The sequence below is a fragment of the Diabrotica virgifera genome, chromosome 1 (genome assembly GCF_917563875.1).
Source record: "Diabrotica virgifera virgifera chromosome 1, PGI_DIABVI_V3a".
Taxonomy (NCBI): domain Eukaryota; kingdom Metazoa; phylum Arthropoda; class Insecta; order Coleoptera; family Chrysomelidae; genus Diabrotica; species Diabrotica virgifera.
Window position 1 is genome coordinate 185,233,358 of NC_065443.1, and position 17,874 is coordinate 185,251,231.

The 17,874-nt window shown below is 30.7% G+C and overlaps 1 protein-coding gene across 2 annotated transcripts in view; it reads left to right on the forward strand.

The window, feature by feature from the left end:
• Positions 1 to 10,069, forward strand: part of LOC126881687 (probable multidrug resistance-associated protein lethal(2)03659) — a 463,648-nt gene extending 453,579 nt beyond the window's left edge. For both annotated transcript variants that reach the window (XM_050646099.1, XM_050646105.1), the window contains one exon: positions 9,809 to 10,069. In XM_050646099.1, coding sequence (XP_050502056.1) covers positions 9,809 to 9,988 — 180 coding nt within the window. In that variant the 3' untranslated portion in view covers positions 9,989 to 10,069. The remainder of the gene's footprint in view (positions 1 to 9,808) is intronic.
• The last annotated feature ends 7,805 nt before the right edge of the window (positions 10,070 to 17,874 follow it).

Genomic DNA, 17,874 nt, shown 5'->3' on the forward strand with positions numbered 1-17,874 from the left:
AAAATTGTTTTAACAATTCTTATTAAACAAATTCACAAAAATAATTTTTTCATTACGAATGATTTTTTTTTAGATAATTTGGGTTATTCTTAGCAAAAAACGTATCTTGCAAAAATGCGGAAATGGATAACTCGACAACAATCAATTTTAGAGAAAAATCACAAGAGACCTTTTTTGCCCAGAATAACTCAAATTATTATTAATTTGGGTTTAATTAAATTATTAATAAAAAATTATTTTTGTGAATTTGTTTAACAAAAATTGTTTAAACAATTTTTAGACCACGGCACCGCCCGGAACCCTGTTGATGTGTTATAAGGACCTCTTTTTGAGTAAGTTTGTGCAAAAAAATCTAATTTCGCTAACGGGGGCGACGATAGAGTTGGACTATAGCGGTAATTGTTAATAGTTAAAAATAACAGCTTTGTAATAAAATAATGACAAAAATCTCTTCAGGACCTTGAAGAAGTTGTTTGAAACTTGATTTGGTCACTTATTGAAATTCATAATAATAATTTTTAATCGAGTTATTAAGCATTGATTTTTCGCAATTTTAGAGAAAAATGACAAGAAACCTTTTTTGCTCAGAATTACCCAAATTATCTAAAAAAAATATTGCTCGAATGAAAAAATATTTTTGTGAATTTGTTTAAAAAATATTGTTTAAACAATTTTTCGACCACGGCACCGCCTGGCACCCTGTGGATATGTTATAAGAACCTCTCTTTGAGTAAATTTGGGCAAAAAATCGAATCGGAATAATTTCGCTAGCGAGGGCGACGATACTGACCGGTCTAAATACTCGGTATCAAATTCAAAGAAATACCTACATAAACAACAAGGGGAAAACGACCCGTATCTGTCAACATCCGAAAAATATTGTTTTCGAATGAACCGAACGCAGACGTAACGTGTCTTATACGCTACGTTACGTGTCTTATACGTACAATATGAATTGTTCAATTTAAAAACCGTTAAATTATATTTTTCGCAAACGAAACGCTACGTGCCGAAAACGCAACGTGCATTATAATATGACGCGACCTTTAGTGCCAAAGTTGCTTTAGTAGAGATTTTCAACAAAATTTATGCAACCCATAAATGTCGATCTTTGTAGCGTCAAGAAATTATCATACCGTTTTTAAAAGACAATATACCAAAAAACTGTTCTTCCTCGTATCGACCAATTTCTCTTACCTGTAGCATTTGCAAAATGATAGAAAAGATTAAAATGGTACTTAGAAAAGAAAAATCTCCTTACATGCATCCAAAGTGGATTCAGATCAGAACGGTCTACAATAGATAATATCATAGCATTAGAATCTGAAATACATGAAGCCTTTATACATAAACAAAAATTAATAGCAATTTTCTTTGATATCACAAAAGCATTCGACACTACGTGGACATACCACATCTTAAGAACAATGAAAAGCTGGAAAATAGATGGTAAATTCCTTGCTTTCACCAAAAACTTGGTGAACAAAAACTTGATCACCAAAAAGTTGGTGAACTTGGTCCACTGGAGAACAGAAGTATAAAAGTTAAAACAAATGGTGTCATATAAACTATATATATATATATATATATATATATATATATATATATATATATATATATATATATATATATATATATATATATATATTTGTACAAATATTTTCGACCGTACTGTGTTATAGTGGTTTGAAGTTTCAGCAATTCGGTCATGTGAAATAAAAGTGTGACGAAATATTGAGAAATAACAAATAGACTTTTATTTCACATGACCGAATTGCTGAAACTTCAAACCACTATATATATATATATATATATATATATATATATATATATATATATATATAATGTAAAATGATGTTGGATAATCGAGTACAAATATTTTTATATATTTTTACCCTTCATCATTTTATATATTTCCAACTAAATTCACATTCACTTTACGATTATTAGCCACTGATTTTGCTTATTTATTTATATATATATATATATATATACTTACTTACTTAAGCCGTCCTCTTGTACCTTACGGTGTCGAGGTAAGTGGAGAAATGAGACGTCTCCATGCCTTTCGGTCGGTAGCTAGTCTTTCTGCTTCTCTCCACCCAATATTTCTTTTTCCGCAAGCCTTTCCAATATTTGCATTCCACGTTCTTGCTGGCCTGCCTCTTCTTCGTTTGTTGTCAGATGCCGCTTTCCATACCCTCTTTACAGTTCTACCTTCACTCATTCTCGCCATATGTCCGAACCACGATAACTGTTTCGTTTCAAGTCTGTCTAAGGTCCTTCCAACACCGCACCTTTCACGTATGTCTTCATTTCTTATACGATCACGTCTGGTCACCCCGGATACCGCACGTAAATATCGCATTTCGCATGCTTGGATTTTACTACGGATGTTGTCGTTCACTGTCCACGTTTCACTACCGTAGAGTAGCACCGGCTCGTATACGGTTTGAAATACTTTCATTTTTGTTTTCAGGCTTACTTCTTTCTTCCTAATAAAACTTTTATTTAGTGCATAGTATAATTTTGTTGCACTCATTACCCTGCTGTTTATTTCTGGTTCTATATTTCCTTGCCCATTCATTGTTGATCCTAGATACTTGAAGTCCTCAACTTGTGTAATGGTCTCATTATTCAACTTAACATTTATATTTTCTTGTGTTTTCGATATTACTAAAGCTTCTGTTTTTTCAATATTTATTCTCATCCCAAATTTCTTAAAGGCTTCATTCCAAACATTCACATTTACTTGCAAGTCTTTTTCTGATTTTGCCACAATAACCAGGTCATCGGCATATATCAACTCTGACACGCAAACTTGTTGAAGTTTATACACCCCAACCCTAGTTCTTTTTACCTTACCCCTGCATTCTTTTGCAATTTCGTCCATTAGAGTGATAAATAACAAAGGACTCAGAACACCACCTTGTCTTACACCTGTCCTTGTGTAGAATTCAAGAGATGAGCAATTGTTCGTTCTTACATTATTACGTGTACATTTATATATACTCTTTATTGCTTGGATTAACTTCGGTTTCACATTTCTACGGTTTAATATTTCCCAGATCTTGTTACGTGGCGCCCGATCAAATGCTTTTTCCAAGTCCACAAAACAGAGATACAACTTACTGTTATGCTCTAGGGCTTTTTCTGATAACTGTCTCACCGTGAATATGAGATCGGTTGTACCTCGCCCTGGCCTAAAGCCGCATTGGCTGTCATCCAGTGTGGCCTCGATCTTTTCTCACAGCTTTTTCTCTAGTATTATTTCGTAGATTTTACTAGCAACTACCAACAATGATATTCCTCTATAGTTAGAACACTTATGTTTATCGCCTTTTTTGTGTAATGGTAGAATAGTTGCAAGCGTCCAATCTCTAGGTATGCATCCGGTACGCCAACAGCTCCTTATGATCTTCCATAGTAATTGTAATCCTTCTCCTTCCATATATTTAATTAGCTCAGCCTTAATATTATCGTGTCCTGCAGCCTTGCCATTTTTTAATTTTAAAATTGCTTCCCTGTATTCTTCGTATGTTATGTCATCATCATCTTGTTGTTCATTTAAATTGTTACTGGTAAATTCCTTGCTTTCACCAAAAACTTGGTGAACAAAAACTTGATCACCAAAAAGTTGGTGAACTTGGTCCACTGGAGAACAGAAGTATAAAAGTTAAAACAAATGGTGTCATATAAACTATATATATATAATGTAAAATGATGTTGGATAATCGAGTACAAATATTTTTATATATTTTTACCCTTCATCATTTTATATATTTCCAACTAAATCCACATTCACTTTACGATTATTAGCCAATGATTTTGCTTATTTATTTATATATATATATATATATATATATATATATATATATATATATATATATCAAACAAATGAAATAGAGAATGTGGAAAAATCCCCTTACGAACAATTCACACATCCACCATTTCAGGTTGGGAAAAATTTCTTGAATAGAATCAAAGATCCAAACACCTGTTCTTAGAAATGTGTTTCGCCCTCTTCAACCTCTCTGGGCTTATCAATAAAGATGAGAGGTTGAATATCTTTAGACACATTCCATCAAAAAACAACATTCGAGACCCAGACATAGCAGGAGCGTATATCTACGCCGCATAATCTGACCATGACAGCCTCACGTTTTAATTCCCTAATTACTATAAGTAAAATATATGTTTGAAAAACAAAAAAAAAACAAAAGATGTAAATCTTTGAAACACACTCAGTGATCAAAAGATCTAAGTTATTGGTTTACCGACCAAACGTAACTAAATCAAACAAATGAAATAGAGAATGTGGAAAAATCCCCTTACGAACAATTCACACATCCACCATTTCAGGTTGGGAAAAATTTCTTGAATAGGATCAAAGATCCAAACACCTGTTCTTAGAAATGTGTTTCGCCCTCTTCAACCTCTCTGGGCTTATCAATAAAGATGAGAGGTTGAATATCTTTAGACACATTCCATCAAAAAACAACATTCGAGACCCAGACATAGCAGGAGCGTATATCTACGCCGCATAATCTGACCATGACAGCCTCACGTTTTAATTCCCTAATTACTATAAGTAAAATATATGTTTGAAAAACAAAAAAAAAACAAAAGATGTAAATCTTTGAAACACACTCAGTGATCAAAAGATCTAAGTTATTGGTTTACCGACCAAACGTAACTAAATCAAACAAATGAAATAGAGAATGTGGAAAAATCCCCTTACGAACAATTCACACATCCACCATTTCAGGTTGGGAAAAATTTCTTGAATAGAATCAAAGATCCAAACACCTGTTCTTAGAAATGTGTTTCGCCCTCTTCAACCTCTCTGGGCTTATCAATAAAGATGAGAGGTTGAATATCTTTAGACACATTCCATCAAAAAACAACATTCGAGACCCAAATGTTGTTTTTTGATGGAATGTGTCTAAAGATATTCAACCTCTCATCTTTATTGATAAGCCCAGAGAGGTTGAAGAGGGCGAAACACATTTCTAAGAACAGGTGTTTGGATCTTTGATTCTATTCAAGAAATTTTTCCCAACCTGAAATGGTGGATGTGTGAATTGTTCGTAAGGGGATTTTTCCACATTCTCTATTTCATTTGTTTGATTTAGTTACGTTTGGTCGGTAAACCAATAACTTAGATCTTTTGATCACTGAGTGTGTTTCAAAGATTTACATCTTTTGTTTTTTTTGTTTTTCAAACATATATTTTACTTATAGTAATTAGGGAATTAAAACGTGAGGCTGTCATGGTCAGATTATGCGGCGTAGATATACGCTCCTGCTATGTCTGGGTCTCGAATGTTGTTTTTTGATGGAATGTGTCTAAAGATATTCAACCTCTCATCTTTATTGATAAGCCCAGAGAGGTTGAAGAGGGCGAAACACATTTCTAAGAACAGGTGTTTGGATCTTTGATTCTATTCAAGAAATTTTTTCCCAACCTGAAATGGTGGATGTGTGAATTTTTCGTAAGGGGATTTTTCCACATTCTCTATTTCATTTGTTTGATTTAGTTACGTTTGGTCGGTAAACCAATAACTTAGATCTTTTGATCACTGAGTGTGTTTCAAAGATTTACATCTTTTGTTTTTTTTTGTTTTTCAATATATATATATATATATATATATATATATATATATATATATATATACAGGCTATACACTCCGTGTGGAGTTGGAGCCACTCTTATTGAGCTCATTGACTCATTTATTGTGGTGAGTCACTCCACATTCTTTCTTCTCTCCAGTTAACTAGTCTAATCTAGGGTTCCTCTTAGCGTTTTCTGTTATTTTCCTCCATATATGCCGGTCCTGTATTTTCTGTCTCCATCTTGGCACTTTCAATCTTTTTATGTCCTCTAATACCTGGTCTTCCCACCTACTTTTTGGTCTTCCTTTCACCCTTGTTATATTTGGGTTCCACATTGTAACTTTCCTTACATCTTTTTCTTCGACCATTCCTTTTAAGTGTCCATACCACCGTAGTCGCTGGGTTTTTATAGCTTTCACTATATCCTTGCCTCCCAGTATATCTGTTATTTCTAAATTCAAGAGCCTTTCATAATCTCCGTGCAATGTTTTCTTTGGTCCATAAATTCTTTTTACCATTGTTCTTTCAAATATTTTTAACATTTCTTCTTCTCTCTTTGTTAGGCTCATAGTTTCTGCCCCATATATCACCACTGTTCGAATTGCTGTTCTGTATTCTCGGGTTTTCGTAACTCTGCTGATTTTTTTGTTTTTTAAAATACTTTTGTATTTATAATATGCTCTATGACCCACTTGTATTCTGTTGGTAATTTCTATATTTCTTTCATTTTTGTTGTTAATTATGACTCCTAGGTATTGAAAATTACTGACTATTTCAAAATTATTAAAATCACGTTCCACAATTAAAACTTCCCCTGTTCCAGTGTTCCCATATATCAAAATTTGTCCGACTAGACACCGTTAAGCTATTAAGGAATTTCCAGCTTGCTATTAATCAACTTTTTTTAGTACGATGGATCCAGGCGGCCTATAGCTTTACAAGAATAATGACAATAGTTATATTTTACAAGGTTAATTTAATGTATAATATAATATGATACCAATAATGATAAAACTTAGAAAATTAAGTAACTCTTATATTATGGAGAGTACAACTTACACCTAGGTTAAATAACAACCCTTTACCAAATAATAATAGTACGATTGTAATACGTACAAAAAAGTGAATACTATCAGAAACTATGAACAATATTTTTATTGGAAAATTATTCGAACGAATAATCTCCAGCACTTATAAATAAATCGAACATGCACAAGGGTGAACCAAGAGAGTACTGGATACCAAAAGATCCGTATTCTGACTTGTGGCTATTATTAAAAAAACATGTAAAACTGAGTCCTATTTTGAGGGAATAGTGACTAGAAATTTAATTAAATTATATATAAAAAATGAATTAAGTTAAGTAAATGGAAGGGTTTAAATTTAAATAAATGGTTTTAATTATTTAACCTTCCGATGACCAATTTTTTTTGTTACACGGATGACCAACGGGGGTAAAATATGACCCCAAGTCAAAAATGACAAATGACAAAAGAAATAAGTTGTTTCAAGAAATAAAATAATGTATTCGTAATTTTAATATTAGGATTGTATCAATAAATGATAAATAAACATTAGTAAGACATATTTCAATCACAACTGAACCAAAACAGAAATCATCATTTTGAACATAGAACAAGAAATTTTGAAATATACACCAATTTACGTCGCCACAGGTTTAACACACAACTTTGTTCAATATTGGAATGTTTCTTACAAACAATTCCAAATAGACGGTATTTACTTACTATAAAATTGGAACATGGAAGGCCAAGGGAGTTCTAGGTCTGGATCCCGCGTATGAAAAAAAAGTTGATTAATAGCAAGCTGAAAATTTGTTATTAGCTTAAGGGTGTCTAGTCGGATAAACTTTGATATATGGGAACACTGGAACAGGGGCAGTTTTAATTGTGGAACAGGTTAAAAATTTCGAACGGTCAGACCACGAAAACGGCACATTTATTTTGTCCGACAGAGCAGACTTAAACTCTCCGAACAGAGATTAAACTCTCATGCAAAAATCAGACTACTAATTATCACCAAATGGGCGTTTTAATAAGTGGAACATGTAGAATATGTCAAATGACAGGAATTATGACAGGTGATAAATAGCAGTCTGATTTTTGCAGGAGAGTTTAATCTCTGTTCGGAGAGTTTAAGTCTGTTCTGTCGGACAAAATAAATGTGCCGTTTTGGTGGGGTGACCGTTCCAAATTTTTAACCTGTTCCACAATTAAAACTGCCCCTGTTCCAGTGTTCCCATATATCAAAGTTTATCCGACTAGACACCCTTAAGCTATTAACAAATTTTCAGCTTGCTATTAATCAACTTTTTTTTCATACGCGGGATCTAGACCTATTCGTCTTTGACCCCAAATTCAGAAGAAAAAATTTTTTTCGTAAAATATAGGGAATTTTTTTTATTACAAAATATGAGAGTATCTAGAATGATATTAAAGTTTAATAAAAAAATAATAAGTTTAAAATTGAAAATATTTCTGAATTTGGGGTCAAAATTTACCCCCTTGGTCATCCGAAGGTTAAATAGATGGGAAAAAGCTTAATGAGAAAATAATAAAAATGTAAAGGAAAAGAAAATATCGCATGGGAAAAATATTTGAGCTCAAATTTCTTTAACATAGAGTTATACAGGTGTGGGGAACACTATCAACTATTATGGATATTATTAAAAACGAAATAAAAATCTTCAAAAAAAAATGTGCAATGAACTATTGGTATAACAATTATGACTAAACTAGATGTCCCAAATATTGTCCCGATATGTATCCCCAAAAGTGTTTCTTGCAGCGTATTCTGAAAGTCCTGGTAGCTGAAGTTAGCCCAGAGATGGTGCTAACTGCCAAATGGTTACTAAAGCTGCCCTTACTGAAGGTGCAGGCTGAAGAATTAAAATTGAATTGAAGGTTGGATATTCTCCAGGGCTTGTCCCCAGGTGACCAGGTTTAACTGAAAGCGGTTCCTCTCAGATGGTATAGGAGTTTTAAGATTTCACAAAAGTGGCCTAAAAACATAATCCCGTTTTACTTCCAATCTACATGTGTGGGCAAAAAGTCATAGAAAAAGAGAAGTCGGAAAAGTTCTTTTAGCATAAAAGAACAATGCAAAAAAGATCGGAACAAAAATCCCATCTAATTATTGGACATGGTGTGACTTTGTCCAAATGTATAAACAATATATGACTCTATAACAGACAAGTAAATTTAAAATTTAGATGCAGAATACGATATTAAATTTATTTTAGAAAACAATATTTTTTATAAAGGATATAATTAATAAAAATGATATGGAATATTGCAATAGGTATTGTGAAAATTTATAAAAAAATATTTACGGATATATATATATATATATATATATATATATAATCAAACAAATGAAATAGAGAATGTGGAAAAATCCCCTTACGAATAATTTTCGGGCTGGGAAAAATTTTCTGAATAGAATCAAAGATCCAAACACCAGTTCTTAGAAATGTGTTTCGCCCTCTTCAACCTCTCTGGGCTCATCAGTGAAGATGAGAGGTTGAATATCTTCAGACACATTCCAATCAAAAAACAACATTCGAGTCCTAGACATAGCAGGAGCGTAAATCTACGCCCAACCTAACATGACAGTCTCAAGTTTTAATTCCCTAATTACTTAAAGTAAGTAAGATATTGTTTATGAAAAAACAAAAGATGTAGATCTTTGAAACACACTCAGTGATCAAAAGATCCACAGGTACTGGTTTAACGACCACTCGTATGAAATCAAACAAATGAAATAGAGAATGTGGAAAAATCCCCTTACGAATAATTCACACATCCACCATTTCGGGCTGGGAAAATTTTCTGAATAGAATCAAAGATCCAAACACAAGTTCTTAGAAATGTGTTTCGCCCTCTTCCTCACCGTGTATATATATATATATACACACACACACATATATATATATATATATATATATATATATATATATATATATATATATATATACATATTGGAAAAGGATTTAAGGTGGCTAGAAAGCACAAAATTTAATAGACTTCAGGAAATAATGATTATCATCTGCAATGTTATTTGAGGATATTCAAGTATGTGATGTTTAACAAAAAAATGAAGAATATTTTGTAAATTCCACCAAATTTGTTTTTAATTTACTATCTTGCTTTAAACTTTTAACTATTTTCAGGTATTGGTTATGGACGCTGGAGAAATCCTAGAATATGACAGTCCTTATATTCTTTTACAAAACACAAATGGTGTTTTCTATTCCTTACTGATGCAGACCGGCACAAATACAGCTCAGAACCTAATAGAAATTGCCAATAAAGCTTATATGCTAAGTCAAGCCGCGAATGCAAGTAGCTGAATATTTCCTTCATGTTTTTAATTGGTGTTTGTAAAAAAATGTAATTTATATTTATGTAAAATTATAATTTCTTTTAAATTATGTAACCTGTGTATTTCCAGTAATAATTCCAGTCCTAATTGAAAGAACATAACATAGTACAAGAAGACAGCAATGTATTCTGTTTAAGCCACATTATTAAAGCATGTACATAAGTTTATCTTACCTAATAACATCAGGAAGAAATATTAAAATGATTTTTATCTTAACAAACCCACTGCTAGTGCATATATTGTTATTGTTTTACTAATTATATATTTTGTAGCAGCATACTATTTAATTGTGAGTATGTTTAAATACAACATTAGTTGTTACATAAAAACAAATGAAAACAATTACCTAAAGAATGAAAGAAATCCTTATTTCTTTATAAATGTAAAAAACGACGATTTGATATTTAAAATAAATATCGGGTGTACATATATAGTATATATATATATATATACAGCTTTTGGTTATTGGGTTATGCAGCAATTGATAAGTGTACTCTTTTAAGTCTTTATTCCGAGCTTTCGTTCATGATTATGAACATCGTCAGGGTGCTACAATTATATTATATATGTGAGACAATATGAAAATATGTATATAAAATTATATGTACTTACAACTTATTGAGGATATTTCAAATAGGTGGTCATTAAAATGAGATTTGTACTTATTAAAATGGTCATGTAATGTCTTGATATAACAAAATTATTCAAATAAAGGTTTATAATTTAGTTCAACTTCAAAATCGACGAAATATAAAATGACACTTGGACATTCATGACATGGAGTTATTTGAAATATCTAACAAAATTTTTTTTTAAATATGATCAATTTAGTAAACGACCAATAAGGGTCAATGATAAGTATGAAAGTATTTTTTAAATTTTATAAATTACTGTTGAAATTATAAATTAAGGTAAAATTTAAAAATGAGTAAGATTTATTAATCAAGTTTAATTAAAAGTTTTAAATTATTCATACAAAAGTAATTTATAAAGTTGTTAACAAAAATTAATTTATACAAAAGTAATTTATAATGTTGTTGACAAATCAGAGTATCTAGAAGAGAAGTTAGGAGATAACTCACGATTATCTAAAAATAGTAGATAAGAAAACATTTCATTTAGGTGGCCTATATCAGTACGATGATTTATCGAATTTGGATTTTTATTTATGTGAACCATTTCCAAAAAAAAACCTCTTTGAAGTATGTGACTCACGGTTCACATAAAGTATGTTCACATAAATAAAAATCCAAATTCGATGAATCATCGTACTGATATAGGCCACCTAAATGAAATGTTTTCTTATCTACTATTTTTAGATAATCGTGAGTTATCTCCTAACTTCTCTTCTAGATACTCTGATTTGTCAACAACATTATAAATTACTTTTGTATAAATTAATTTTTGTTAACAACTTTATAAATTACTTTTGTATGAATAATTTAAAACTTTTAATTAAACTTGATTAATAAATCTTACTCATTTTTAAATTTTACCTTAATTTATAATTTCAACAGTAATTTATAAAATTTAAAAAATACTTTCATACTTATCATTGACCCTTATTGGTCGTTTACTAAATTGATCATATTTAAAAAAAAATTTTGTTAGATATTTCAAATAACTCCATGTCATGAATGTCCAAGTGTCATTTTATATTTCGTCGATTTTGAAGTTGAACTAAATTATAAACCTTTATTTGAATAATTTTGTTATATCAAGACATTACATGACCATTTTAATAAGTACAAATCTCATTTTAATGACCACCTATTTGAAATATCCTCAATAAGTTGTAAGTACATATAATTTTATATACATATTTTCATATTGTCTCACATATATAATATAATTGTAGCACCCTGACGATGTTCATAATCATGTACGAAAGCTCGGAATAAAGACTTAAAAGAGTACACTTATCAATTGCTGCATAACCCAATAACCAAAAACTGTACATTTACTGTCAGCAAAGACTCATTGTCTTCTTAAATTATATATATATATATATATATATATATATATATATATATATATATATATATACGAATTTCACAAATTTTTTTTGGGTATTGAAGTCAAATTGGGGCTTTAAAGTATACTATTGTCTAATATTCGAGCTTTCGGAAATGTTTATTTCCTTTTTCAAGAATGTCTACAATGCAATAAGATAAAAAAAATATTAGAATATTTATCAAAGAACAAATAGTAATGAGTAACTTACCAGAATTTAGATTATAAAAAAAATGTTGGTTACTATACATAAAATTAAAAATATCAATGGTACATTTGAATAACATAAAAAACAATAAAAATTCTTAGAAAAAACACTTAACAAAGGATAAAAATTGGTTAAATTTTGAAGTAATGATCTAAATTTGATTGACTTTTAAAAAGTTTAGTTTATCATAAATACATGGCTGACAAAAAATTAAATGTAACTATGGTAATAGTATATAGGTGTTTATAAGGAATTGAATAAAAATATATGATAAGAAAATAAGGAAATTTATGTTTTCAAAAAGCAGAAAAGGTAATGTTAAATATTAGTGATATTAATTAATTTTGTCAAAGTTTAGTACCAATTTCAAAAGTATAGGAGATTTGAAAAATCTCATAAAATTTTTGAAATTTGAAAAAAAAATTTCAAATCTCCTATACTTTTGAAATTGGTACTAAACTTTGACAAAATTAATTAATATCACTAATATTTAACATTAACTTTTCTGCTTTTTGAAAACATAAATTTCCTTATTTTCTTATCATAGATTTTTATTCAATTCCTTATAAACACCTATATACTATTACCATAGTTACATTTAATTTTTTGTCAGCCATGTATTTATGATAAACTAAACTTTTTAAAAGTCAATCAAATTTAGATCATTACTTCAAAATTTAACCAATTTTTATTCTTTGTTAAGTGTTTTTTCCAAGAATTTTTATTGTTTTTTATGTTATTCAAAATGTACAACAGCCGTTTACCATTGATATTTTTAATCTTATGTATAGTAACCAACATTTTTTTTATAATCTAAATTCTGGTAAGTTACTCATTACTATTTGTTCTTTGATAAATATTCTAATATTTTTTTTATCTTATTGCATTGTAGACATTCTTGAAAAAGGAAATAAACATTTCCGAAAGCTCGAATATTAGACAATAGTATACTTTAAAGCCCCAATTTGACTTCAATACCCAAAAAAATTTTTGTGAAATTCGTATTTCCAATCAAGTCAATCAAAATACTACTTGTATATATATATATATATATATATATATATATATATACATAGTAACTGTAGCTACAGGCACCCAGTAAACCGACGTCAATGTAGCTCCCGGTGTATATTGTATATAGTAAATATTGATATTTAGGCACCCAGAAACTATTTGATAAATAGGCACCCAAGCTGTATAAAATTTTGATAATATATTACAAACAAGCACCACGCAGCATTGCCACATTTATGGGGGTCACATTGACTGTTTTTCTGATTAAAGTGTATATTAGTTATTTAAACTCGACACTGATTTTACATGTTCATAAAATATGTATGTAAAAGTGGGTGCCACTAATTATCGTAATAAAAAAATATGCAATTTTATTCGAATGAAGAAAGACCTCTAACGCATTAATTTTTATTTTATTTTAAATTTGTGCGTATATAATATGTTCCTCAAAAACAAACTATCAAAACTGCATAACAGAAAGACATACTTGCTCAACAAACAAAATATACACTAAAAACAAAATAAATAATAATAAACTACGGAATATCTTCTTCTTATACTTGTTGTAGATCTGTCGATTTCTTAATTCCGACGTTGAAGTATTTCTTGAGAGGTGAACTACCAGCTATCACTCCATCTTGTTGGTGCTCTCCCCGGTGAACACTTGCCTGCTGGCTTTTCTTCTAGTGCAATTCTTTGTAGTTTGTGCTCCTCCATTCTTTATACATGACTCAACCATTCTCTTCATTTTTGCCTACCCCATCTGACTACATCTTACACACCACATTGTTCCCTGATGAAATTGTTTCGTATTATATCTCTTCTTGTCTTCCCTGCTATTGCTCTTGGTGTCTTCATTTCGGCTGTCCGTAGCATACCTTTGGTTTTATTGGTGTCTTCTCTTGATTCAATACCATAGCTCATAACAGTTCTGATGCAAGTTTTATAAATTCTAACTTTGCTGTCCATTGTCATATATGGGTTATTCCAGACCACATCTCTCAAATATCCGGACAAGACGGCGGCCTTGTTAATTTGTCCTCTTAGGTCTCTGGTTGGGGCATAACTTGATAAGTCTACACCTAGATATTTAAACTGGTTTAGCTGTTCTATGGGTTTTCCCTTTACCACGAGCTTGCACCTAATTTAACGTTTTGCAATGGTAATGCATTTTGTTTTCTGCGTGGATATGTTCATGTGAGTTGTCGTCATGCTTGGTAGAATCGATAAAGTTGTCTTCTTTGTAGGTTATCCTCATCCTCTGAAATCAGGGCTGCATCATCCGCATAGCACACCACACTGATTCTACTGTGACCAAGTCTGTATCCTAGTTGTAGCAATTCCACATCTTCTATTATTTCATCCATTAGTATATTGAATAGAAATGGACTGACGCTGTCTCCCTGTCTGATCTCCCCTGGTGTTGGTATGTTGGCCGTAGTGATGTCGTCTGTTTTAATTTTTGTCGTGCTGTTATTGTTCATTTGTTTTATGACTGTCAAATGCTTTCGTTAGGTCTACGAAACAAATATATGCGGGTTTGTTATATTTTATCTATCTACTTCTCTTTCACTTGTTTTATGACAAATATTGCATCTGTCGTCGACCTGTGTTTTCTGAATCATTCCTGTTCTTCTCTGCTCTTTGTCTGTAAATCCAATTTATCCTTGAATGTGCCTGTGAATAACTTTATTGTCGTATTTAAGAGAGTTATTCCTCTGTAGTTGTCCGGATATGATCTTTGTCCTTTCTTAAAGATGGGTATTGTGATACTGGTGTGCCAATCTTGTCGTATCTCTGCTCTGTCTAAAATTTTGTTAAACAATGTTGTGAGACAATAATTATTGACTTTCTGACCGCTGTATTTCAGCAGTTTGTTCGGTATTCCATCAGTACCTGGCGATCGTCTATTCTTTAAGATCTTCATTCTCGCTTCTCCTTCAGTTTCTTTAGTGATATACCTGTCTTCTGTTTTGTAATCGTGTTCGTCATTGGCTTCTTCACCTTCGTAGGGTTCTTTGAAATATTTTCCCATGTCTCAGTTGGCATCCCTATTGTCTGTACAAATTCATTTATTGTTTTTTTTTCTGTTTTTTAGCATTTTCCAAACTTTCCTCTGTGCGCCGTAGATGTAGTGATCCATGTCACTTGTAAACTTGATTCAATGCTCTCTTTTTATTGTTCTTATTAGCGAATTTATTCTGTTTGTTTTTTCTATACATATAGATGGCGCGTTGTTCCTGCGTTCCGGTGCTTCTGTAACACATATAGCATTTTCTCTTTTGTTCTGCGAGTTCTTTGACTTCTTGACAAAACCATTGTTTGTTGTTGCTTATTGCGCTGGTGTTTGTTTTTCTTTGAAGACAAAAATTTTATTTTTTAATATGATTTTCTATAGAATTTTTGCTTTCCAAGTATATAAAAACTATATTTTTTTGATATACTGATCTTATACACAGGACAATTTTTTGACGTCTTGTAAATTTCAAAGCTAGAGAAAAAGCTATCATTTCCACCCCAACAATAATAACTGTACGTAATATGTAGTCACTTTTGTATACATTGATTAGCGGCTAATAATCGGAAAAATAACGCAAAAGATGGAAAATATATTAAGTTGTGAGATAGAATGACATGGAACTAGTAGAGTTGGTAAATTTAGCGATAAAAACGTATAAATTTAAATTCTATTTATTGTTTCCCACCTTTAGACGTATCAGAGGAGAATGTCAACTAAAACAGTCACTCTCACGGTGGCTAAACTCGAAACAGTAAATATAATGTAAATTTATAGGTTTTTGTCGCTAAACTTCCCACATCTACTAGTTTCATTTTTTTTATCTAATAACTTAATGCTTTCCATCTTTTACGTGATTTTGCCGGTTATTAGCGCACTCATCACTGTATATACACTGAGTCCACGAGTCTTTACCCGTGCCTTATTAATGCCTGGCGAGATAAAACACATACTGTTTATCTAGCATCATTCTGTTCCACGCATGAAACTAATGACAAACCAGTTACCGCCTCTTATTAAGTAAAAACACATGTTATTTTTATGAACGATCTACGCTCAGTACAATGAAAAGAGATAGGTACAAAAAAGACGATTGGGGATGTTTTCACATATTTTAAGTACAATTTCTGACGTTTTGGTTTGTTTACATTTATGGCTGTCAGTTTGTCGAAGTTTTTTATAGTATACAAACAGTTGTTTTCCCAACTAATTTTATATTGGAGTTTGAAATTTTATGATAAGTTTCTGTTATTTTACGATTAATTTTGACAACTAACCTCATTGACACAGTTAAGGAATGCTTGTGTTCAATGTTCCGCCAAAGTGAATAAAATATCAAAAAGAAAATATGTTATTAGTTTTTTTTTATAAATTGCTTATTTATTTATTAATCAATGATAATGAAATAATTTATTAAGCTACTTCAAATGTAGCTGTAATTCTGCACCAAAATTTTAAAGCAAAACTTACATTTGCCATTTTATTTATTTGATAACGTCAAATTTTAACCCGTGATTGGTACAGTAGCTACTTACTGTCACTTGCTGTTGTGTTTAGTAAATTTTTCGACTTATTTCGTATGCTTTAACTTTAAAGGATGACGCACGGGTAAAGACTCGTGGAATCACCTGTATAGAGATGTTTAAAATAATGGAATAAATTCAATTTATCGAAAATAGTCCACTTTGGAGAAAAATCCCGAGACAGGTCGATTTTTATTTCTAAATTATGATTTTTTGACATATTATATACTATAATATAGTCGAGGAAATGAAACTGAAAAAATGGCAAAACCTCGCAATTTTTTCGTCCAGCATCGATTTGTACAAAAATTTGGCTTTAGGCTCATTACACCCTCTAGTTCATTTTCTATATTGAGCCGTTGTACGCTTTTGGTTTTTTAAGGGTGAAAACTACCCCTAATTGTAAAAAATTATAAAATAACATTTTAAACTTTAATATTGTCAACATTTGGTTCTTATTAGTTACATAATGATTGTTTTATTCTTTAAGATATACTATCATAATATTTCAACCCTTAAAACCACCCTTGTTGGAGCCATATATAAAAACTTTACTTATCCTAATCGAATAATGTCGGCTTGCATCGCTTTACAGAAAAATTTGGAATTAGGATCATCTTACCCTGTACTTTATATTCTATATCATGCTTAAGGGCGTTGATTATTTGTAGGGATTTAAACTACCCCTTATTGTCAAAAATTATATAAAAACACTGTAAACTTTAATATGGGTAAAATTTGGTTTTGATTGATTAAATAATGATTGTTTTATACTTTAGGATATAATATCATAATATTTCAACCCTTAATAACATTACAGTTTTTATAAGTAGATATTTTAATAGATCTATACAGAAAAAAAGAAGAATTAAAGAATTACAAAAACATCTATTTACACAAAAATACGAATTTACAAATATGTACAAATACAAATACAAATAATTTTTTAGGCATCTTCCAGTATACAAACCGGTTATGTGGTATTATACGTACATTGAAAATTATCCATAACCGGACTATCTGAATTTTTCAAAAAAAAAAATATTTGTTTTATAAACAGAGCTTCTTCATTTTTGGCG